Source organism: Theobroma cacao, chromosome 9, assembly GCF_053813885.1.
Source record: "Theobroma cacao isolate CCN51 chromosome 9, ASM5381388v1, whole genome shotgun sequence".
Lineage (NCBI taxonomy): Eukaryota > Viridiplantae > Streptophyta > Magnoliopsida > Malvales > Malvaceae > Theobroma > Theobroma cacao.
This window is the reverse complement of record NC_142647.1, coordinates 41,910,817-41,935,448: the sequence shown is the minus strand read 5'-3', so window position 1 is coordinate 41,935,448 and position 24,632 is coordinate 41,910,817. Positions and strand designations below refer to the sequence as shown.

General features: G+C 32.6%; 2 protein-coding genes and 1 pseudogene across 3 annotated transcripts; 2 read left to right on the top strand and 1 right to left on the bottom strand.

The window, feature by feature from the left end:
• Nucleotides 1-4,171: 4,171 nt before the first annotated feature.
• Nucleotides 4,172-5,295, top strand: LOC18589911 (stearoyl-[acyl-carrier-protein] 9-desaturase, chloroplastic pseudogene; annotated as a pseudogene).
• Nucleotides 5,296-6,252: 957 nt separating this feature from the next.
• Nucleotides 6,253-11,771, bottom strand: LOC18589910 (Phototropic-responsive NPH3 family protein). The gene is made up of 4 exons (XM_018128013.2): nt 10,811-11,771; nt 9,355-9,424; nt 7,726-8,958; nt 6,253-7,168 (listed from the first exon to the last, which is right to left on the bottom strand). Exons 1-4 carry the CDS (start codon nt 10,867-10,869, stop codon nt 6,635-6,637), a joined length of 1,896 nt encoding a protein of 631 aa, XP_017983502.2. The 5' UTR covers nt 10,870-11,771; the 3' UTR covers nt 6,253-6,634.
• Nucleotides 11,772-18,507: 6,736 nt separating this feature from the next.
• On the top strand, nt 18,508-24,543 carry TTN9 (titan9). 2 transcript variants are annotated; one of them, XR_001929178.2, is made up of 9 exons: nt 18,508-18,750; nt 19,709-19,756; nt 20,033-20,102; nt 20,951-21,041; nt 21,121-21,182; nt 22,731-23,035; nt 23,117-23,267; nt 23,783-23,939; nt 24,183-24,322. XR_001929178.2 is itself a non-coding variant. In XM_007015093.3 (8 exons), exons 2-8 carry the CDS (start codon nt 19,709-19,711, stop codon nt 24,371-24,373), a joined length of 918 nt encoding a protein of 305 aa, XP_007015155.3. In that variant the 5' UTR covers nt 18,508-18,750; the 3' UTR covers nt 24,374-24,543. The 2 variants fall into 2 exon arrangements, 1 of the variants encoding a protein (XP_007015155.3); XM_007015093.3 differs by lacking the exon at nt 23,783-23,939 and having other exon boundaries at nt 24,183-24,543.
• The last annotated feature ends 89 nt before the right edge of the window (nt 24,544-24,632 follow it).

Genomic DNA, 24,632 nt, shown 5'->3' with positions numbered 1-24,632 from the left:
TGTAGCAATTATTTGGTTGTGAATTCTACTCATGTAATTATCATCCAATATTATTCTATTAGTATATAAACTCATTTCTTCATCATTAGTTCTTTTTTCTTGACTCTCACGAATATAATTGAAATTACGATCATATTTGTCAAATTCCTCATCTAACGTCACACTGTCTAATGTAGTTATAAAGTATCATTGTTGTAGCAATAATTTTTTTTTTTTATTTTATCAACGAAAATGACTTCATATCATGTAAAATATGCCATCTATTATTTCAAACTTCAATTGTTCGTTCAATGATATTTCTTAATGAAGATTGTGCATGATTAAATGTTTTTCTGCACACTTAAGCTAACTGCAACCTTTAAAATAAAGAATGTGATATCTTTCTCCTTTATGGAGTGCTAGATATCCTTCAGTATTATAATAATCAGCATACACTAAATAATTTTTACTTAAGAAAAAATATAAAGGTTTCATTGTTAGTTCATTAAAAAAATTCAAGAAATAAATATATAGAATGACAAATTGTATATTGTAAAAATTATAAATTGTACCTTTTGAAGGGTGGGGAACATATTTTTATTTCTTCAAGTACAATTGAAAAGATACGGATGTCATGTGCAGTGTCAGGCCAATCGACAATCACAAAAGTGAATAGCATGTTAAAATTACACACTAACATGGCGTGTACTGGATATCCCTTTCGACTAATAAAATGAATTCGATCATTCACTGGAAGAATAATAAGAATATATGATCCATCTACAGCACTAATGCACCTTTGAAAATAAGATTAATATCTACTCTCACTTTTAATTTTGGATGAAATTTTTACAAATTGAAAATTTAGAACCTTGATAATTTCATTTATCGGCTAGTAAACATAAACTAACACTTCACTGAACTTCCTACTTACAGTCTCTCTCAATTTTTCAAATTTATTTTAGACATTATGATTTGTTTCGTTGTGTGCACAAATTCAAAGAAATATAACGACCGCATCTAATGTTATGTTTTTAGATGAACGTAACCATTCATTATTTATCAATGTACGTGTAAATTGCAATATAATATGTGATTTTATCCTAAATATTTTATAACTTTCACCTTAAACTTGTAAAGTTTTACGTACCCATTCTGTGTATTACATTCACCTCCACCTCCTTGGAGGGCATCGAATGAGCTGACCTCCAGGGTAAGATGAAGTTATAATTGATATAAGGTGGACATCACATTTAATGGAAGTGGGTATTGTATGTTGTCTGGCCTGTTGATAATGTTAATAATTGAAAGCAGATTTGGTTAAAGATAACTTTCATGTTGATACAATAAAAATATAAAAATTTAATTAAATTTTTTAAAATAATTTAAAATTTTTTGGAGCATTTTTAAAAGTAACCTTTATAAATAAGATGTTTTCAAAAATAATTCTCTTTATAATTTTAACTATTTTTAGTCAAGTTAGACAAAATTACCCTTAATAAAATTACATGTCATGTACAAAAACATGTTACACATCATAGTTAGGCTGTTACACGTCATATACAAAAACATATAACACGATATAGTTAGGTTGCTACACTTTATGGTTAAGTTGTTACACGTCATATACAAAAACATGTAACACGTAATGGTTATATTGTTACACACCATGTACAGAACACGTGACACGTCATAGTTATGTTGTTACATGCCATATTGAAAAAGAAAATATTATTATTACACGTTAGATTGAAAAAATATTATTGTTGCATGCCATATTCAAAAACATTTTGTTACATTTTAATATCTAAAATGTTGTTGTTACTTAAGAGCCAAAATTTCAAATCTTGCAACTCTTTTCATTTTTTTTTTTTTTTTTACAATTTGACACAAATTGAAGTGTTTCAAAAATATTTTCATAAATTAAAACACAAATTTTCTTATCTAAACACCTATTTCGACTAAAAATCGAAAAAAAAAATTCTTTTGAAAACCTAAATTTTAAAATTTTAAAATTTTGAGTTTATTGGTGTCTAGGTCTTAAATTGATCCAATTAAAAGTTATTTTAAAAATTCGTGACCATTTCTACCATTTTAATTTTATTTAAAATACTTAAAAATCAAAATTTTCAAATAACCATCTACCTAAACACATCAAAACCATTGCTTGGTGTCTTGAAAGTGCAGAAAAAAAAATCTGAAAATGCGAGAAAGAGAAATCGGGAGCATAGCAGACGATATGTCGAAGAGAGAAATCAATAAAATTAGAGAGAGTGAGATGGTGAGAGAAAGAAATTGGAAGCACAAATGGAAAGAAATTGTGGTGAATAGTTTAATTTATTTTAAATAGTTTTAAGAGTATTTTTGTCATGTCATGGTTAAATATGATTAAAAACAATTAAATGTATTTGATGGTTATTTTTGAAATGTCTTTATCAAAAAAAGTTACACCTCATAATTTCTTCAAAAAAAATTTTTAGATATTATGTAAAGAATAATCCATTACTTCACAAGAGCACAATCTTTTTGTATTTTTGCAAAATGATGGATTAGAAGTGAATTCTAAAGAACATAATGTGAGCAAAAGCAGTCAAAATTATGTCTAAAATGACAAGTTTCAAATGTAACAAATACAAGTTTGAAGTGTGGACCGAGCTTTGTTAGGGATGAAATGTACTTCCATTTGACTTAACGCCCCCTAACTTTTTACAAAATCTCACATTTTTTTATTTTTTATTTTTGAGAGGCGTGTAATTATCATTCATGAAATGGTAGATCTGTACAGGTGAGGCCAGCAAAGCAAAAACCTTGCCTGTAAGCATGACAGAGTACCCTGTTATAATAATACACATAAAGCAGGGTAGGATATATATATATATATATCAAACCAATAAACACCCCTGTACACACAATATCAAAAATGCCCAACCCATCTACTCATCAGAAATCCTACCAAAACATCACTCAGATTAAAGCGCAATGATAATATGATACAGACGAGAAAGCAACTCATCACAACTCCTCACATTAGAGGTCCAAATTTATGGGCACTTAATTGGCTTCGATGCTTATGGAAATATTGTTTATTTCTAATTAATCTTTTGCTATTTATAAGGGAACTTTTGCTATATGAAAAGTTACTAACATTTAACATTCAATGTTTGGTATGCGAACAATCAATGTAATGTAATATTACATTACAATCACATTACACTCACTAGGAGAAATCAGATTACATTGCAAAACTGCTGTAATATTACTTTTTCACTTTCTTGGTAATGTACAAAAATTTGATCTACCATAATTCCTTTTTTTTTTCTTCCATCATAGCATAATTTATGAAATGTAATAACAATTGTTATTTATTAGTATTTGAAAACATATAAAAAAGTTTTATATTAAAAAATATACAAATATATTAAATTTATATTTTCATACATAAAAGTAATTTTAAAAATTAATATCACGTTCCCAATGAATGGCATGTAAACCAAAGTTACAATATTATCTTTTTAGTATTTTAATTAACACTTATACATATTTATATATATACACCAAATGCTATAATATTATTTTCTTAACAATTACTTTCTTTACAATTATATTCTGTACAATCACAGTCTATTATAATGTGGGGTGTAAAAATGGTTTCGGTTGTTTTCATTGTTTAAGATCCAAAGGATTAAGTTATATCGGTTTATGCACTCATAGAAATAGTTTATTGGTTTAGGACAAAATGAACTAAAAAATAAAATTGATATAATTATATAAAATCAATTAATGCTTTCATAATCTATTTACAGTAAAGTTAGGAGTGATATGAAATAAGGTTACTTTGATCCATTTGAGCTAACCCAAAACCAAATCCTACTCCTTTGCCTTCAATTATAACCTTGTTAGCTTTTTTTTTTTTTTTTGAAAGGCATGCATTTCATTTTAAAAAGAAAAATACTCCATCATATGAGAGTAGAAACTCCAAAATTCGAAGAAGACTAAAACCCTACAAGGAAAGCAAAATGGCTCTCATCAAATTGAGTCAATCTCAAAACCTGCCTTACATTGCTCTTCAACCAATAGCCAGCCTCAAATCTCCCTAGCTCTACATGGCCTCAAATTTTCCTTCAAGCGGCCAATTAAAGGTTGAGAATTCCAAGAAAGCTTTTATGCCTCATGGGAGAGTGCTTGTTCAAGTTAACTCACTCCATCCCACAACAAAAGATTGAAATCTTTAAATCTATGGACGGTTGGGTTGAAAACAACATTCTAACCTTGCTGAAACCTGTTGAAAAGAGTTGGCAACCACAAGATTTTCTCCCAGATGCTGCCTCTGATGGATTTGATGAGCAAGTTAAGGAACTAAGGAAGAGAGCAAAGGAGATCCCAGATGATTACTTTGTCTCCTTGGTTGGAGATATGATCACTGAAGAAGCTCTTCCAACTTACCAAACATTGCTTAATACCTTGGATGGAGTTCGTGATGAAACAGGTGCAAGCCTCACTTCTTGGGCAATTTGGACAAGGGCGTGGACAGCTGAAGAGAACAGACATGGAGACCTTCTAAACCAGTATCTTTACTTGCCCGGAAGAGTAGACATAAGACAGGTTGAGAAGACAATCCCATATTTGATTGGATCAGGAATGTATCCTGGAATAGAGAAGAACCCTTATCTTACTTTCATTTACACTTCATTCCAAGAGAGGGCAACTTTCATCTCCCATAGGAATACAGCTAGGCTTGCCATGGAACATGGGGATTCTAAGTTTAGCTCAAATATGTGGTACAGTTGCATCAGATGAAAAACGCCTTGAGATTGCCTACAATATAATAGTTGAAAAGCTCTTTGAAATTGATCCTGACGGAACTGTTGTTGCTTTTGCTGAGATGATGAGGAAGAAGATCACAATGCCAGCCCATCTTATGTATGATGAGCATGACCTTAACCTGTTCGAGCATTTCTCTGCTGTTGCACAAAGACTTGGGGTTTACACTTCCAATGATTATGCCGATATACTAGAGTTCTTGGTGGATAGATGGAAAGTTCAGGAGCTAACAGGACTTTCGGCTGAGGGAAGAAAGGCTCAGGAATATGTCTGTCTACTTGCTCCAAGAATTAGAAAGGTAGAGGAGAGAGCTCAAGCAAGGTCTAAGCGAGCACCAAGTATTCCGTTCAGTTGGATTTTTGGCAGAGAAGTAAAGCTCTAAGATCGGAGAGTAGATTTCTTATTCCGAAGAGCTTGTTTCTTTAAGCTTTGCGCAGTACAACATATGCATAGACTGCGACTAATGGACTGATTTCTGCATCAGTTTCTTCAATCAATCACAAATTTCTAAAAATAAAAAATAATAATAATTAGAAAGTGTACTCAAAAATAATTTCAATGCAGTTTCATATTTGTATTCATACTTCTCCTTCGATTAGGAAAAAAAAAAAAGAAGAATGTGTTTCTATTGCTTTTTTATGAAGGCATCAACTGGTTATTGGCTTTTGGATGTGCTCTTCATTAACTTCACCAGAGAGTATATTAACACTTTCACACTTAGGCCTTCTGTGCGTAGTTGAGATATGCATGGCAGGCATTTTGAATGAATCATGTTACCGCTAAGATCATGAATGTGAGACAATGGGATGTTTGAGTTGATAGGGTTTTAACCGTCTATTAATCATGATGTTATTTTATGAGTCATCTTGACATAATCTAATCATAACTAAAATTTTTAACTCAAATTTTAAATGAATTAAAATGGAAAAAGTTGTCTATTTTTCAATAACATTTTAAGAAAGTTAAATCTAACTTTAAATTAAATTTTACATATATATAAATATATATACACAATTGCTATAGTTTTGTCGGATGAGGACCATTGGTTAGGTAAAACTGCTCACAGCCACCAGAATTTAAAGACTGCACAAGAGGCGTTGAGTATTAAATGCATATGGTTAGGAGCACTGGCAACGTTGGACCAATTTCCAATTTGGTACATTTTGGCTTTACTGTCTGTGGATGCAAAAAGTGACAAGTTGGCCATGTAAAGGAAGGGTGACTATTCAAGGTATCCCCTGAGCCAGAGAAAAATGGATAGCTAATAGTTTTGTTAAGAAAGGGGGAGGGAGTGTGTGCCTTTGGGATCACTCGTGTACAGTGTTGCTCCCACCAGTCCCCCATCCATGGTGTCATTCCATACCTTACCAAACATTCAAATACATAATAATCTTTTAGTATAATGTTGTCAAGCAAAACTTGTAAAATAACAATCCAACATCCAATAACAACTAGAAACAAGTAAGAATGTCTAACATCTTATATTCAACCTCACATAATCAACAATCCAACCAATAACTAGAAAGAAGAATCCCAATGGTTCTCACTAATCTGAGATATACACACAGTGAGGGCAGTGCCTCGGACTTGTCAGAGAGGGAGAGGGAGCGTCAGGATTATTACATGAAACAAATTAAATTACACTTTCTTCCATGGTCTCCAAAATAGTTAAAAAAGAAAACGAGGGTATGGCACACAGTTAAAGGTAAGATCAAAGGAGGGAATCTAGTTTTTCCGAAGTTTGAAATACAACTAAACAACAACAACTCCAAAAACAAGGAGAGAAAAAGGATAAAAATGTAAAAAAGAAACAATAGTCTTACCCATCTGGAGTTCAGTTTTTCTTGAGCTTTCCTTGCCGGTCCTTCACTTTCTCAATCTTTCCACTTCCATTATTCTGGTTGCTAACAGAACCCTCCTGAGCACTGCACATCTGAGACTTCAACCTGAACCCAAATTTCTTTGACACATTTCCCCAAGTGCTAGAACCCTTCCCCCGACCTAGCTTCTCAATTTCTTGCCTCATGTTTGAACATTCCTTCTCAAGCTCAGAAACCCGCATTCTCATGTTATCCATGCCTACCTTCAAAACCTGATTTTCTCTCACAGCTGAGGCCCAGCCTCCTTCAGTAGACCCTGCAAACCCACTTCTTAACTGTCGTGATCCATCAAGATTATCAGAAACCAAAAAGCAACCAGCAATTGAAGTCCTAAGCTGTAGCTGCTCAAAGAACAGGACTTGGACAACTATTCTTAGTGGTAGTCTCTCATTCTGTGCAGCATGGGTGCATGCTTCCAAGGAGAGCTTCTGGCAGTCCATCAGCCGGCATAGCTGTTCTCTGTCAGATTCCGACAACCATGGGTGTGACTGCAAGTTGATAAGCATGGAAGAATTAACAACTTTGAAAAAATTTATAGCATGAAGAATCAAGAGGTTCGAGCTTGCTTTTCTGTATTTCATTTTATTTTTTCTTCTCTAAGATCCAATAACTTGATATTAAGAGCAGGACAAATTTTTGCTCCAACACATTTGCAAGCTCCCATCTAATCCATGCATATAAGAATTGGCCTTTGGGCCCACTAACTTTGTTTCAAGCAGACACGAAGATAAAAGCAACTTAGGTTAAAATGCCAGATAAAATGACCCAGACCAAGAACCAAGGATAGAACATCTTTGCATTGACAACTTAATCTCTTTACATAATGGGGAATCCCAATCCAAGTTAACGCTATCACATCATTCTCAAAACATCTCTGGATAGACTCTAAGGTCAACTTGGACTGAGGTTAAGAGATACGACTATTGTACTTGGGCCAAACTGCAGCAAGGTTCTTGGCTTACTGAACCAGTTGCAGCAATATATATCAAACTGAACAAAACAACATCAGTAGCAATTACGTGCACTAAGCGGTTAGTGGTAGTACCTTCAGATAAATGTCAATTGCACGATATAGACCATCATCCAAGGGCCTGGCATAGTCAGGAACAGAAGCCGCAAGTGCCTGAAACTTAGGGAGCTTCAAATTAATATCAGGGGCAACCTCCGCGAGGTACCCATCTATTAGCTTGGCTACCATTGTAATTGGTGTTAATGAAGGTGAGCCAATAATCTGACCATCATCAACTGAACATGGAGAGGCTCCGCCAGTAATCTGGTCCATGGCAAGAAAATGCTCAAGAATTCGCTGCACACAGTCAACATTGTAAAGTGTCTCCATGGAATAAGAAAAATTAGGCATCAGTAGATCTTCCAGAGTTGCTTGATCAAGCTGCATCCCAATCCTTTTCTCAAAGTTCAATAGACAAGAGGGGCTTGCTCGAAGAATCATGGCTGTTCGAAGCAGTCCGAAGAGAAACTTGGTTGGGACAAGGCCCTTTTGAATAGGAAGTAACCTATCAATCTCCTCCAGCAAAAGCTTCTGATCTTCTTCTGATGGTGCAGCCCCTAATGCTACAGGTGCAAGACGGGCACTAGAATTAGAGTCATTAGCACCCTGACGCCTGTTCAAACCAGGTAGGTACTTTTTGGCATAAAAAGTAAGAGACCCAGAAATAATTTCCTGTCTAATGCCACGAGAATCCATGACCGCGATTAATCTCTTATAAAGAGGTAAACTTAAGGTTGATGAATCCTCATACCACCAATCTGAACTTGTATTTTTTGGTCTAGCCCCTGTACTTATCCCATTCCACAACACACTTCCACCAGGACTCTGCATAGGACCACCATGTTCCATTATAGGCCACCCAAATAGGTTCGGGTCAGTAGATGCTTTCATGGCTAGTGACTCGATGCACCTTTTTGTAATGTTTAGTTCTTCAGCATGAGAGATAATATCATCACAAGTTTGAAGTGCTCTTAGAGAGTCTTTCCAATTTCTGAGGACTACTTGATTAAGAAAGGTTTCAGTCTGTGTAATAAGATTGCCCTCCCCATATTCCTCAGTCATTTCTAGATGCTCAGCAGCACATCGAAGGTACACAACATTTGAGGCAGTGAGTTCAAGTTTCACCCCATAGCAGAACTTGCCCACAAGTTCAAAAGTTTTGGCCCCACCAGGAATGTCAGGGAGGTTTATGGAACATTTTTCTTCTCCTTCTTCAGATGCTTCTGCAATTAATCTTTCCATAACCCCACTTCTAGAGAGTAAAGGGAACTGCACCAAATAAGAGTTAAGACAAGTAAGAACTGAAAGATTTATAGTTATTTGACAATAGACACTTCATTTCAGCATGCATAAAAATTTGTGGCAACAGGTAATTACAAGTCATGCAAAGGACTTTAATGCTCATCCTTAAAGAGAAAAACATGAAAATAGAGGAAAAATGACAAATCTCAACTCATGAGAAACTAATACATAAGGCCTCAGAAAGATGGTGTGGGGCATGGGAAGGGATTTTTATCTTTATTTTTTAAGAAGCTGCTAGAAGTGTGTGGAAAGATTTTATAAAACATCCTAAATTCAGTGAATTTCAACAAGTCCCTGAGGGTCATTACCCAGCAAGCACACATACATCAGAATGAAGTATTATATGTTCAAAGGAAATGTTACCTTGTGAAGATGAAAGGACATTTCTCCAACTTCAACAACAATATCGCTAGGAAGTCCAGTCGTGCAGAACCTGCATATATTATATGTATATTAAGCTCAAAATAGAGAGAAATATAATAAGACTCTCACATGCACAAGGAGATGCAGGCTGTTTAGTATCAAACTAAAGAAGCTAGGTTGTAACCCATATTATAAAATATTTTTATTAGAGAAAATCCATCCATCATTCATCCCTAATAAAAATTTACAACAATATGAAACAGGTTCCATCTATAAGTTGCTTTTCCTTGATACGTATGAAATACTTATAACCCTATCTTAATGGGCATTAACGGATCACTTTTTAAGAGGTGTCCTCGTCCAAGTGCCAGGCTTGCCACATTTGAAAAAATCACTAGGATAAGAAATAATACCGCATTCTCGTTTTGCTTGATTCAATTGTTGTAATCAAGCTTCCAGTATCAATTAAAACAAATGTCAGATTTGATCTTACTTCTGAAAAGCATGAACATTGAATGTATTATAGGAAGGGGAAGAAAAAGAAAAAAGTGAATTATCATTTCTGACCTTAATACTATTAACATAAACATGATATTACATTGGTCAAACCCTGTTGTCATCCCAAGTCCCTTACCCTATTATATTTTACTAAATGCATGATACAACTTTCTATATGTCAGCATAAGGAAATATAAACAAAAAAGATAAGATGAGATTAATATTTAGACAGTATCAAGGTCTCCTATTACATGGAAATCCCCCTTCTGCTGATTGTTTAACTTGTACATTCACATCAAAACCACAATCATAAGTGCTTCATGTTAAAGTATCTACGAGACAAAGTGTAGCTTTCTTTAATTATAAAAGAGGGTATAGCAAGACAAGACTGATCATCTAGGTTAAATTTGTGAAAGAGTCAAAAGAAATTGTTCATGAGTTACAAGTTTGCTGATAATGGACAAGCTATTCATCTTCCACCAATTGAAGCATTCATCAACTGGAGTTCCTTCAACAAAAAAACAATTGCATAATGGAAGTCAACCCACTAATACTAACTTCACAATTTATTTCAATTGGAGAAACAATTTTTTAACAGGATTTGCACCAGCTGACAGAATTCCTAAGCCATTAATCGATTTTAGTATGAAAACTTGAGTTTCAGACTAGGAGTATGAAACACAAATCTGTGGACCAAATGCAATATAAATGCAGGAGAGCTTTCCTTATCAAACAAAACTAACTTGGTGGCTCAAATGAACAACCAACACAAGCAGTTTTAACCAAAAGTAAATGCTAAAATGACAGAAACAGAGCAGACTTAACACATCCACAAGAAGGTTAAAACGCAGTAAAGCAAAATAAAGAATGACAATAGTCTTTACAATAGTCAATGACAAAAATAAATTATACAGAGAGAGATGGAGATGTAGTTGAATTGCAAAGATCAGGTACATACCAAGCCTGCCCTTGCCTTCGAAATGCATCAGTTTTGGATCCCAGTTTCATGCAAGCCATTTTCTCACAGTGGAAAAAGTAAACAACTTCAGCAGCAGAACTCCAAACAGGCTCCTCCAGAACCCAAAAGACAAATCCTTTAACAATATATCAAAAACAGGAAACCGACAACCCCTTTTGTTTATGGCAATATACCAGTAACTGGCCTCAAAACAGGGCTCTTTCAAAGCTAAAACAGAAACCCAGTTTTATTTTAATCCCTAAAACCACAACCCTCACACCAAAAAAAGAAACCAACCTAAATTGCTCAAGCCAGCTTGCTCGCAAAAGTCAAAACCTTGAAATATGACCAAAATGTAGCTTCTTCTTTAACATGTAGATCACCAAAAACCCACTAAATCTTTCAAGGAAACTTGCTTTGAATCCATCACCAGATTCATTTCATGCAACCACTTGAGAAAAACCCCCCAAACCCACTTCTGAAACACCCTCAAATCCTGCCTAAAACCAGAGAATCCCCTAATAAGACACCAAATTGAAGTTAGCTTTTTAGGTCAACTCCTCCAATGCTTAGCCTCCCTACAAACAAAAAAAAAAACCCACCAGCCCAAATGAATAAAAGTTTCTATTTCTTTTATGTAGCCCCTAAAAACCCTCACCAAGAAGATTCCAAATTTTGAAAACAAAGGACCAAAACTGCTCAATACACCATTACATTAAAGAAAAAGAGAAGACCTGAGTGAGTAACTGTTCGAGTGTGCCTTTCTTTGTTTTGTTTATACCCCATAGAAATGATAATAATTCATTGCCTCTGAAGCTTTTCAAAGCCATGATGATGATGATGTTGCTATATACAAAAGCCAAAAAGATAACCAAAGCTTTAAAAAACTCAACATATGGGGTATTCATGGCAGCTCTGAAACCAAACCCTTCACACATGCATCCATGTGGGACCCTTTGGCTTAGAACACACTCATTGGTTTTCTAGGGCTTAGTTACATAGAATCTTTTTGTGGATTAAAATTTTATTTTGTTTTATTTAATTAATATTATTATTCTAAAAAAGTAAAAACATCTATAAAAATTCAAATGAGATACGAATATAGTTTTTCTTTTTTTAACATATGATTGTGACGTGATGACCGTTTTAATATAATGAAAGAAAATTTAGTATAAAGTTGTTTAAATCATTTCCTTATATTCTCTAATGCAATAAGTAAGGTGTTTTAAATTTCATTTATGTAGTCCATTTCATTTATTATTTTACAAGCTTTGAGGTTACAGCTATCTGCTTCTGTCCAGCTAGGCCATGTGGATCCGTTACTTGGCTTTCACATTATAATTATAAAAATCCCATTAATTAATACGTAATTAACTAATTAAGTCAGTCAAATGTAAAATTTGGGGATTTTAATAATAAAAATGAAAAAGAAAAGAAAAGAAATTGGTGCCCTTGCAAGAGAGAGGGCCCTGGTCTAGTAAAGGTCAGTTAGGGGTCATTAAAGACAATGAAAGGGTAGGTTGGGAATTTCGCTATCGAGAGGAGACATGAATATAACTGTTTTTACTTGAAAGATTTTGATGGGTCCAAGGAATAAAATGTGGGAGCATGACAAATTTACCTTTTTGACATTACTTTGAGAAGTATTTTAAAGTCAAAAGTTTGATGCTCACATAGGAGCGTTATGGGCACACACTGAATTGCCTTTAATCAAAGTCATCAGCTCTCAACTTTGTACATGGATTTGACAAGCAAAGGACCAATTAAAATTCTGCCTGGTTGTCCTGTTTCATGCACACCTTTTCTTTTCTTTTTTTTTTGGCCTTTTTCTGTCCCACACAGATTAAGTATATTTATTTATGCATATTCATCTCTATTAAAGAAATTGGTAGAATTCTTTCTAGGAACATGTTAAATACCAATGCTTAATGCACCCATTAATTGTGATTTTAAACGAACAATGGTGATTTTTACATGATTTATATTAGAAATGTCATTGGGTACCTAATAATTGGATACCCTATATTATTCGATCTAATTAAATAAGATTGAGATACCCTAAATCTAGTTTGACAAGTAAAACCACAACTCGTCATAGACTCGAGTAGTGATTTTAAAGTATCCACTATCCTAATCTGATTATAAATAACAATTTTTAATATTAAAGTTTAATTTTAGATATATTATTTTTATTTATAAGTTTTTTATAATTAATGTAATACTTACTAAAAGTCATTAATTATTCTAAATTTTAATTTATTTTTATGAACTAATTTTAATTTATTAATTTAATTTTTATTAATAATATATAAAATAATTTTAAAAATGTAGTTTAATCATGTATTTAATAGGTACAAGTATTTTATAAGTAATGTTTATGATATTCAAATACAGATTTGGATAACAATTCAAAAATTAAATCAGATATTTACAACATTTGGATACCTTACGAATTTCTCAAAAATAACAAGTACCTTACATATTGACATCTCTAATTTATATACCATATATACTAATATCCCCATTTAAAGGTAAACAAAAAGGTACTTTTGTTGTTTTTGTAAAGCAAAAAAAATTTGATGTCATAAAAATAATTAAAATTTCTTAACCCGTAAATGGAAATGATTTCCATCCAAATCACACACAAGAGCAAAAGCCACAAGGCAGAGTTTAAAGCTTTCCCTGATAATAAATGATAGTATAGCATGTAATTTATCTGTCCTTTTCTTCCTATATACACAAACTAACAAGGTTTCAGCTCAAATCTAAAATTATTATACAAATCCTTCTTCCTAACATTCTCACAACTTGGGCTAAGTATCTATTTTCAATAAAATTGTCATTGTACTCTCTAAATGCATGAAAGCAATGCATAAAATGCACTGTTTAAGGGTGCTTGTTAACACCTTTACAATAATAAAAAAGAGGAAAAAAATTATTCAAATTTGATTGCAAATGAATTGTCTGTTTAACACCTAGCTACAAATTAATAGTATGATATTTTAGTCATAAAAAATAAAAAAGAAGAAAGCTTTGTCAGGTCTTTATTCCAAATGGCAAATAGAGAAGATTTGTACAAATAGAATGTCACATTAAGTTATGCCCATTTCAGGACTAGCATAAAGTCAATAGGACAAACTAGTGCTAGTAGACAAGAAAAAAAAAATTGAGTTTCCTACACTAAAATAAAGATATAGGGCAGGAACTTTTCTTGCTTTTTTTAATTAAATAATAACTGGACTTTAACTTAAACATCTGTTTTTCTCTCCTGATGATGAAACCAAGATTTAATTCTAAATAAACTAATGATGTTTGATGATAACCTTTGCTTTGTTTGCTTGCTCAACCTATGCATATGAACAGTTTATAGTAAGAAAAAAGAGGGAAAAAAAAATCATTCTGTTAAATCCATCAACTTCTTCTTTTTGTTTGTTTTCTTTTTCGGTGTGTGTATGGTACAGGCTATATATCCATCAATAGACAAAAGCTTTTCCCAAGAAAAAATGTGTAAGGTCATTGTTAACATCACCTGCATGGGAGAGAAAATTGGAAACCATTCTCTTTTCAAATTATTGGTTAATGTCAAAGATTCATACCCTAATTTGTTTAGAATCTCTTATAGGTTATCAAAAAAATTAAAATACATAACATATATAATAAAATTAATTATAAACACTTTAGAGCCAAAATAGTATGTTTTCAATCCATTTATTACAGTCAAAATTTTTGACACGCATGAGATTACTTCTTCATATATTTCCAATCATTTTCACTTTCTTTCCTTGTAAAACATCTCGCATGTGACACTCTAACTATATGAGTTTGGTATACATGCATTGATTTCACTTGATTTTATATGGATTGAGCAAGAATGAGAATTCATCAACAGGAGTTAAACTCCCGCAGGGCTTATTTCAGACAAATCTAAAAAAGTCAACAAAAAAAAAACAATTAAGTTTAAAGATTTGACTACATCTGAGTATTTAGTTTTTTGATTAATGCATTATCTACTACTTAAAGAATAAAGTTTAAATTCCTTTTCTTTAATTAAAAAAAAAATAAAGATTCAGTTTATGAAAGACTATTCCAAAACTTATTGCTCACCCCAAGATTCGGAGTTGGATTGAAAGAATGGATATTTAACAAGACATTAACAAGCTTTATCTCCGCATCCCAAATTGAAATAAAATAAGAATCAGTGGCAGATTCACATGGGCAAAAAGGCAAACATCTGTCGGACCTTATGACCAAACAAGCAACGTCTTGCGCAATAATTATCTATATATCACGAATTTTATATTAATAAAAAATTAAATACATTTTGGATTTCTAAATAATTCTTTTTTTACTTAATAAAGATGTTTTTTAAGTTAAAACTATGAGTTCATGACAGACAACAAATTAAAAAGAAAATAGAAATCCCAACATCTGACATGAAGAAGAATGGTTACATGCCAAAATATTATTAAATGGGTATATGAAACATGAAGTAGGAAGTCTTTGATCCAAATATTTTTACAAATTGAAATTAACTTTTTAAGTAAGTTGAAGCTCTTACAGTAATTAATTGTGGGCCATAATAATTAACAGCTTACTCTAAAAATTTGAATTACAAATGATGAAGAGACAAGAACAAGAGTACCTCTTATATTGTGATATCCGTATGTGTTCATCAAGGGTTGAAAGTAAGAGGACTACATTTGGAAGATAATACCTCTCTGAATTGTTATGTTTTATTTTTTTATTAATTTAAAATTTTCACGAATTTCGTTTAATTTTATATTATTATTTTTTACCCGAATTTGGTTTCATAATTCCGTTTAAAAATTTGGAGATTTATGTTTGGTAATCCCACCACATCTACACGGTTAGGAAGATGGGAAACAAAGGAAAAAGAAAAGGCGCTGTTGGCATGTTTAATTAATGGTACTCCAAAATTTATTGAATGGGTGGACCAAGTGGTCCAAATATGGTTCTGTTCTCTTAATAATGAGCATTAAAGAACATTAAAAATTTTAGATTGATAAATGGGGTGCCTAGTGGCTGTTGCTAGGCACATATATTTATACATAGTTCCTTGGCATCATATGATTAAAGGTTGAGGGTGACAAATATTGAAGGAGTATATTGTATATTGTTCCATCACTTTTGGGTCTTGGATGCTAGTGCATAATGTCCTAAGAGGATGTTTGAGCATTTTACATCCTTAATTATAAGCTATAATTACCAACCAATATCATTTCTTCACAATACATGGAATCAGAATTAGCAGTTATTGTTTCAGCGATAGGAATATACTATTTATCAAATTTACAGATTTAATTTAAGGTTGAACTTTGGAGGTTCGATCCGATTCGAGATATTATTATTATTATTATTATTATTATATATTAATTAATAATTATTTAATTTTAATTTTAATTTTAAAATATATTTAAAAATAAAATAATAATATAAAAATATCTTTGAAAATACTTTAATAATAAATATAATATAAATGAGCCGGTGAAGTCTGAGTCTAAATTTTAAAGGTACCAATCGAACCGAACTCATGAAAACTTCTAGTTGGCATTGTCAACTCAAGGCGAACAATTTTGTGTCTCTATTTTCTTTTATCTTTTCAATATTTTCTTCCTATAAGTGACTTGTTTGTTTGGACAGTTATTTACTTCATATCTGATAGTTCCATCTAAAGTAGCTATCTCAATAATTGTTTTCTTGAGTAATAATAGATTGCCCCCAAACCTGCTGCGACTTAGCTTGGCATGGTTTTTTAGGCTTGGACTCGATTTAATTTGGAATATTATTTTTCTTTATTTTTAAAATAAAAATAATTGTTTGCATATTTTAATGTTAAAAGTTTAGATAAAATATTCTTATTTTCTTAATTTTTTAATTATAATTTCATACAGATATATTAATTTTCATAATGGATAGTTTGTTTTAAAAAATATATTTTCTGTTAAACACATAAATTCAATCATTAGTTAACTGTTAATGTTTTTATTTCATTACTTATAATTATTGTGTCAAATTTAAAGTAAAAAGATTAGATAGTAACTAATGAACCAAATATTTAGATACATATCAAATTTACATGGTTTCAAAAATAGATGGAAGAATTAAAAAATGGGGAGAGACATGGAAGCACAAAATGCTGGTAGTATAGAGAAACTAAAGGGAAAAAAAAAAAAGCATGACGCGTAATTGGTCACATATCAGTGAATGTGGGCGGAAAGAGTAACATTGTGGTATTGTGTGTAGGAGGGGACAAACCCACATTTTGCAGGTTTCTTCAAATCCCATTGCCAATGTCAATGTGGAAAAGAAAGAAAAAAAAAATAAAGAAAGGGAGGATTTGAGAATTAATATTATAAAACTATTCGTTGCTTGCCTTTTAGGAAACGAAACTTCAAACCTGGAACCACCTTGGGGCTTGGGCTTACCAATCACGTGCGGTGCCACTGGGAATTGTACTGCCTCCTCCATCTACCCACCATCAAAACTAAGGGTAGGAGCCTTTTGCTTTTGCTGTGGGTTGCCGGGCCTTCATCAACGCTTAGTTTTGGGCTATTTCCATTGTACCTGGGATGCCATTTCCTCTTTGTTTATCACATTTTTATATTTTTTTTTGTTGTTTTTAATTGTAACATGAGAAGGGCATCCTCATGCCTTCATCTAAAGAAATACAAGGCAAATCAAAACAGTGGTCCATGAAAAATAAAAGTTGACCATGGCCAGACAAAAATAACATGCCACCTCTACTCAGTTTGTCTTTGAAATTGATAAGCAAATTTTTCTTTTGCATTTGAGATTGTGATCCAACACTGTCTTTTGCTGTTTGGGGACAACCTTGTATACCATACAGAATGGGTTTGGAAATGGTAATTAGATTGTACCAAAGTATAATATTTAAAATTATTTAAAAATTTTTTAAAAATTTATTATTCTTTTATTACATTTAATCTAATATTTAATTTTTTTTTGTTCATATAATCTTTTACAATTAATTTCATTAGTCAAAATGAGACTTCTCATTTTTATATAGATTAAATAAGAGAGATTAAAAGTCATAAATAGACTAATAAATAATCATATAATGAGTATAATAGTTACAAAATCATAAATAATTGTTGTACAAAGGAAAATAAACTCATTTTATTATCATGTATTACCAATATTGAAATGCAAAATCTAGTTACATTGAATAAAAACCATATTATTTTATTTCAATAACCAGTGGTCTAATTATTCTTTTCAAAAATTTATGTCCACATTATTATAATTAAAATATAAAAAAATTGAAATTAATATGACAATATTTTATGATTTTTCTTTTTATACAATTCCAAGTTAATACAGAATATAAACACGATACAATATTAAATGAATTTAATTTAAAATTATTGTGATATATTTCATACATTATTTATATTTTAAATGTACTAAATACGCTTAACATATATAAGACACATCTAACTCGTTTAACTAATGATCTTAATATGTTAGTGTCAACAGTGTAAACCCATTTAATCTGAACAGGTAAAAGACTATTTTAACCTTTTTAGCAATGGTAGTGAGCCCTTAAATGTAGGGTGATTTGAGGGTAATATGGTAATAGTGTAGCCAAATCCTGAATTTATTTATTCGTTTTTAAATACCAAACATTCAAATTTTTCTCTTCCTTCTTTTAGCGGCACACCCAGCCTGGGACCCAACCACTTTCACCTTGCTGCCTGCCTCAGTTCCTCGGTACTCTTTCTTCTTCTCCGCCTTCCTCTCTAGCTCACGACTGCTTCTTCTTTTTTTCCTCTCTCTTCGCTCATCACAGCCGTCTTCCCCTCTCCATCGCACCCGTGTTTTTCTCTCACGAGCTTCACATTTGGTCCGGTTACTTTCTCTCACGAGAGATTGTTTTCAAGAAATTGCTGCTTTCGAAGGTAAAACCGTACTCTAATTACCGTCTTCTTTTATTTAATTTTTATTTTATTTTAATTTTCATAGCTTTTTTATTATTTTCCATGAAAATGTGTGAAAAGAAAAGGAAATTAGGGCTCTATAATTATTTTAATTTAACGGTTCAGATTCGATCTTGTGTTTTGCTTTCCTGCTAGGGTTGTTGGTGTCTATGAGGAAATTGGTTTCCTGTGATTAAGCACATAGGGAAATTGATTTAAGAGTAAACTAGAATGGCATAAAGTGGTCCTAACAGAAAAGAATGAAGTAAATAAGCATGTGTATCGTGGTTATCTCAAATTAAGCAGAATCATGAGCATGCATTTTGATTTGCATGTATGTAACTTTGCTCTTTTCCCGGTTAATTTACTTATATTCCTTTTAATTATATGATGAAAAATAATAGTAGTAGTGAGTTTAAAGAATGTTCATTCATGTCGATCACTGTATAAAGTTGTGGAAATAATTTCCTTTACATTCACCCATCAAAAAATTTGATGTAGTCTTTAGGTGTTTTCTAGGCTACCAAACACAGGTAAAAAAAAAAAAAAAAATCAATTCTTCTTTTCTCTTGAATCTTACTTAGCTTTGCTATGTTATCATCTTCATTATTATCAGATCAATTTCCAATTTCTCCTTTTACTTTCTAGTTTCTTGATAATTTTTGTTTGGTTGCTTAGAAAACGAAGGAAAACCAATAAAAGAAATGGAAGAGTTTTTCTTTTTTCTTTTTTACTTCATTTTCTTTCCCCTTTTTACTATTTCATTTTTTTGTGTTCTACAACTTTTGAACACGGAAACTAGGGTTTCTTTAAGCACTTAAGAGATTAGTTTCAAATATATGGATTTTAGTAATTTATTTATATCTTAAATTACATAATTCTGCATATGTGTATACAAAAATTAACTGCCCTTTTATTTATTTATTTATTTTTTTTGCAGATGGAGCCTTTATATGCAAAGCTTTATGATAAATATGACAAGCTCAAGGTCTTGCAGCTTAGATTTTCTCTTTTCCTCCCCTTCTTTTATATGCCATACTATTTCTTTCATTATAAGTTTGGCTTCCAACGAAACAAAAGAAAATAGTGAAATATTAATTTTTTTTCCCATTAGTATCTCTATGAAATGATAATTCTGCAGTAAGGTGTATACAATTTTAACTTAGTTTGGTTAAAGTGGAATTTTTTTTCTGTTTATTTGAGAAGCAAATGTGGCTTTTTCTTTCCCCGCATGATATGATTTTTGTTTTCAATTCTTTTCCAGAAGAGAAAATTGTCTGAAATGGATGACATAAATAGAGATCAAGAAGAGAAATTCTTAAGTTATGTACGTGGTATGTATTTCATGTTATAGTCACTATTTTTATCTCCATTTTCATATTGTATGTGAATCTCAGAGGGTTATTTTTGTGGTTTTTTCTCTACTGTGTTTATCTAGACAAGTTATATCTAGCATATATCATAGAAATATAACTAAGGTCACCTGTATTTGGCTGTTAAATTAAAGATTTGTTCTTATTTTGACCTTTCTAATCAAGTTTAGGTAAAATAATGCATTATCTAATTCAAAACCATTTGTCTCAAGGGTCAATGTTTAATGGTTTGACTAATCTCATGGGGTAGTTTTACATTTTACTAACATTTTTATTGGTAGTTGTATCGAGGTTGTAGTACAGTGTGATGTAAAGCTTTAAAATAGAAACAAGATGCTATTGGGTTTCTCATCGCCCCTCTCCATATGTGGCTGTCATACCCTCTCTTATTTCATGGAAGGTATAATTGTGGCTTTGTGTCTTGAATTTGATTTGTTGGTGATGGTAAAAACCAACTGCCATAGGTTGCTGCAGATACTTGTTCTGATTTTTGAACCATTGTATCAGGTCCAAGCTCTATATTTGAAGAACATATAACATTTCAATCTTGTGTATTGAAGCAATAGATTGACTGGTATAAGTTATAACCATGAATTTGAGGCTGTAGAATGAATCAAACTCCTTGCAAATAGCTCGAGTTTGGTTCTATAAAAAGCTTGTGTGAACTTGTTTCTCTTATGAACCAAACTTGAACAGAAGTTCCATCTTCGTTACCTTCACAAATTTTCTAGGTGCTTCATTACTAATTAAATTGCACAATCATTTAGGATCCCTCTAAAATGCTTAGTCGTTGCTTTCTATTGTTGTAGCTGCAGAGGAGTTGATACAGCACTTGAAGGGTGAAAATGACAAGTTGCATGCAGAAGTTAATGAGTTGAGAAGTGAAGTGGCCTCTATAATGTAAGTAATTTTAATTTTCTCTGTTGAGATGAAATTTTCTTCTTTCTTGAATTTTAAAATGCTACGTATATCATTGCAGGTCCAGCAAGGAAAAGCAATGTGCAGACTACCAAAAGATTTTGATTGAAGAGAATCAGAAGTGTAAGAAGCAATTGTTTATTTGATGATTGTTGTTTGTATCTCTTTCTTCCAGTGTAGAATATATATGTAATGGCATTGACATCCTTGACTTTCTTGGTCTTGTTCTTGCTTCATCTTCGTTGAATGTAGGAACTGAGTCATATTATTGCAAGAAAAGTGGCATAAATTGATGTTGAATGTATTAGGTATTCTGGGTAAGAACTAGAAAATAAATAATTCATTCCAGTTTAAATGACCACAGGACCAAAAACTATGCTTGTGGTTGAAGTAGTGGATTTCTATGCTCAAGTTCTTGTCTTAACAGAAAATGAATTCAGTGTATTAGGTCTATGATGAACCTTGAAGTAGGTGTAGTCTGGTTAGGTCTGTATTGTTAATCTCTACAATCTGTTGAGGTTTGCACATGTCGAAAATTCATGGGACAAGAACCGTTTGCTTCAATTCTTCCAAGAGCTGGAAACAGTAATGATGTTAATTTTTTTAAGTATTGCTATGCATTAATTCTCACAGTAAGGTTAATAGATCTGTTGCTTTTCCTCTTTTCCCCTTTTCTGTATACGCTCTAACTTCGAAATGTTCAATCATTGGGGAAGAAGGTTATCATGCTAATGACCACATTTCATCATTCACAATTGTGTGTATGTAAATGTCCAACTTAATCTTCTATTTTGACATTTATATAAATTCAAATGTTGTTGAGCACCTCAAATAATTTGCTAGATGTAAATAAATTTTTAAAAAAATTCAAGTATCAGAATTCATACATGGTGCCTTTCGAGACATGGACGTAATTTTGTAAAGAAAAGAATTGCAAAAGGGCAGTGAAAAAAGGAGGATTTTAACCCATGAAAGGTGAAGGGAATGGCAGGTGAGGGTATTTGGTCTTGCACATAGGATTCCTTTGATGAGTCAATGTTTTAATTGCACCTTGAGTTGGATGTAGTCTCTAGTGTTCTGATGATAACTGCATTGAAAACTGTGGATCAATTTGGATTATACCAACTGCTTACTATTTTTTCCTTTGGCTGCAGTTGTTTATATAGCGAGTTCAAATATATGATAGGTATATGATAAAAGAATGGACTTGTATTTATTGTATGGATAAAGTAAACTAATTTCTGTTGAGCTGTTAGAGGCAGAGTTTACTAGAAATTTGAAGCAGAAGCCTACATTTTGTTGTGTATATACTCTTGTCTTGTGGATCACATTCTACAAACACAGGCATCTTAAAAATATACATAAAACTTGTAAATAATAAGAGAAATAATCAGAAATCTGGCAGTTGTCACCTGAAAATATGTATAAATTTGATTGAAACAGTCCCTTGTGAAAAAAAAAAAAAAGAAAGGTCCTAATTTGAAGCTTCTCTGATCCTTTAGTATCCATTATATAAAATTTATCTCATAGCCAACTCTAGTCAATGGCAAGATTAGGTGATTTCTGCACTGGACTACTAATGATTTGCCTTTGTTAATCATTTTAACTTCCTAGTGAAGCCATAAGCATTTCGTTATCTCTTTCCTTACTGAATGCTAAAATTTATGGCAGATAAAGCACTTTCCGAAGAAGTTAATCGGCTGCAAAATGTGCATCAAGAGGGACATTTGAAGGGAGGCAAAAGACATAATGTACCAATGGTCTCTCCTGGAAGTGCACAAGTTGCGTCAGAAAAGGTTACTGGTAGCTCCACTCGAATGATGACAAGGAAGCGTAGCAGGAAATCTGCTGCTGAGACAGAGGACAGCGTTGTTACTCCTGGTTTAGCTAACCGCAATGTTGCCATGGTGAGTGCATTGGCAGAAGACTTATCTGAGAAAGGTCCATGTTGTGAGCTTCTTGCACATGTTCAGCTGGTATGTCCCTAATCGAGCATCTTTTTACTTAAAAGCTGTTAGCTTCTACATCTGTACTGATTATTTTGGATGACTATGCAGCCAGAATGCTGTAAAGACAGTCTAGGTGCAAATGCTACTGCTAGTGGTACTTGTCTATTTCAGGCTTTTATTGAGTGCTTAGTCGGCATGAAATTATCCACTGTTAATCGAACTGAAGGACTATGCATTTCAGCTCTGCATCAATCAAGTGGTAATTCTTAACTTGAGCATCATACTTATAGTTCATTAAATTTTGAGTATTTCCATCTCTCTTTCACTTCTCAGTTCTAGGTATTTTTTCCATAAAGTTGGCATTTTATTGATTTGATATATTTCATGGCTTGAAGCATGTTCAGGCATCTTGGTTTACTATGGCTTGAGTTGTGTCTGTAACATGACATAACTTCATTCAAGACTGAGCAAAGAAACTCCTTGAAAGATCACAAAAAATCTAAATAAACTTACAAATCACGAGATTAATGAAGCATGCCATCTGGAATATATTCTGAAGCGTCAAAAGCTTTTATAAGAACTCCCATTAGTGCTACACTGACATGTAGCATTTGGAGAAATAGTATCTGGTTCACATAAATGATGCATCTTTGAAAATGAGGTCATAACATAAAAATAGGATATCATAAATCTGGTGTTTTATAAATAATATAGGTTCACCATGATCAGTTAATTTTTTTGTAGTTTTTGATAATATGATTTTCTTGTAAATAGAAAGTATGATATGGTTTGATGAGAAATGTGAGAAAACGATGTAGCATGCACGTCGGGGCAATATCTTGCAAGAGTTGTGTAAAATAAGCCGAAACAAATCTTGGCCAAGTTGTCTCGTCGATGTTTTGCATTGAGGTTACGTGATGGCTGTGAACTTGTAAGAAGTAAAGATTACATCTTTTTTGCTTTTCAATCTCAATTTTTTATTTATAGTGGAAAAAAAAATGTCAATTTTTAAATAAAGGGGAGGCTTTCTCCAGATTGACTGGATATTGTTCCTCCAGGTACTCAAAAAGTTTGTGGGCTATACTTGCCAAGCAAATTATGTGCACCTATACAAGAATCAGGTCCTGCTCAGATGAATGAAACTAACTCATTCTTGATTCTGATTTCTGGACAGGTTACTCATTCAGCCTAACATGGATGAATAAAGCAGGTGGGGAGGAATCAGAGTTGCTGTACCGTGTATCATCATTAGGGACATTTGAGAGAGTGGCACCGGAGTGGATGAGGGATGTCATTATTTTCAGCACTAACATGTGCCCTATTTTCTTTGAGAGGGTAGCTCGTGTAATCAAACTGCATTGCTAAGCTTCTCTTTGCCTGTTGCTCTTTGTAAATTTACAGTAGTGATACAAACAAAACTACCTTCTCCATCTCTCTCTCTCTCCTGCGCATGAATTTGTGGGTGTGGAAATACATCTGTATGACGGTGGTCATAACAAGTAGTTATCAAATTATTGCTAAGTTTCTGCTCTGCACTTGATTCTTCCTAGTTTGGCTTTGTAGTTAAACAAGAAGGACTAAAATAATGGTTTTGGTGAGGTTCTCAAGGCACCGTGCAAAGATG

Bases quoted from the DNA above. Each gene is read 5' to 3' on its own strand.
- TTN9 (XM_007015093.3), top strand. From the start codon at position 19,709: ATGGAGCCTTTATATGCAAAGCTTTATGATAAATATGACAAGCTCAAG. The intron at 19,757-20,032 runs GTCTTGCAGCTT...ATTCTTTTCCAG, and splicing joins ATAAATATGACAAGCTCAAG to AAGAGAAAATTGTCTGAAAT. The intron at 23,036-23,116 runs GTATGTCCCTAA...ATGACTATGCAG, and splicing joins TTCTTGCACATGTTCAGCTG to CCAGAATGCTGTAAAGACAG.
- LOC18589910 (XM_018128013.2), bottom strand. From the start codon at position 10,869: ATGGCTTGCATGAAACTGGGATCCAAAACTGATGCATTTCGAAGGCAA. The intron at 8,959-9,354 runs GTAACATTTCCT...TATTTGGTGCAG, and splicing joins TGTCCTTTCATCTTCACAAG to TTCCCTTTACTCTCTAGAAG. The intron at 7,169-7,725 runs GTACTACCACTA...ATCAACTTGCAG, and splicing joins CAATTGACATTTATCTGAAG to TCACACCCATGGTTGTCGGA.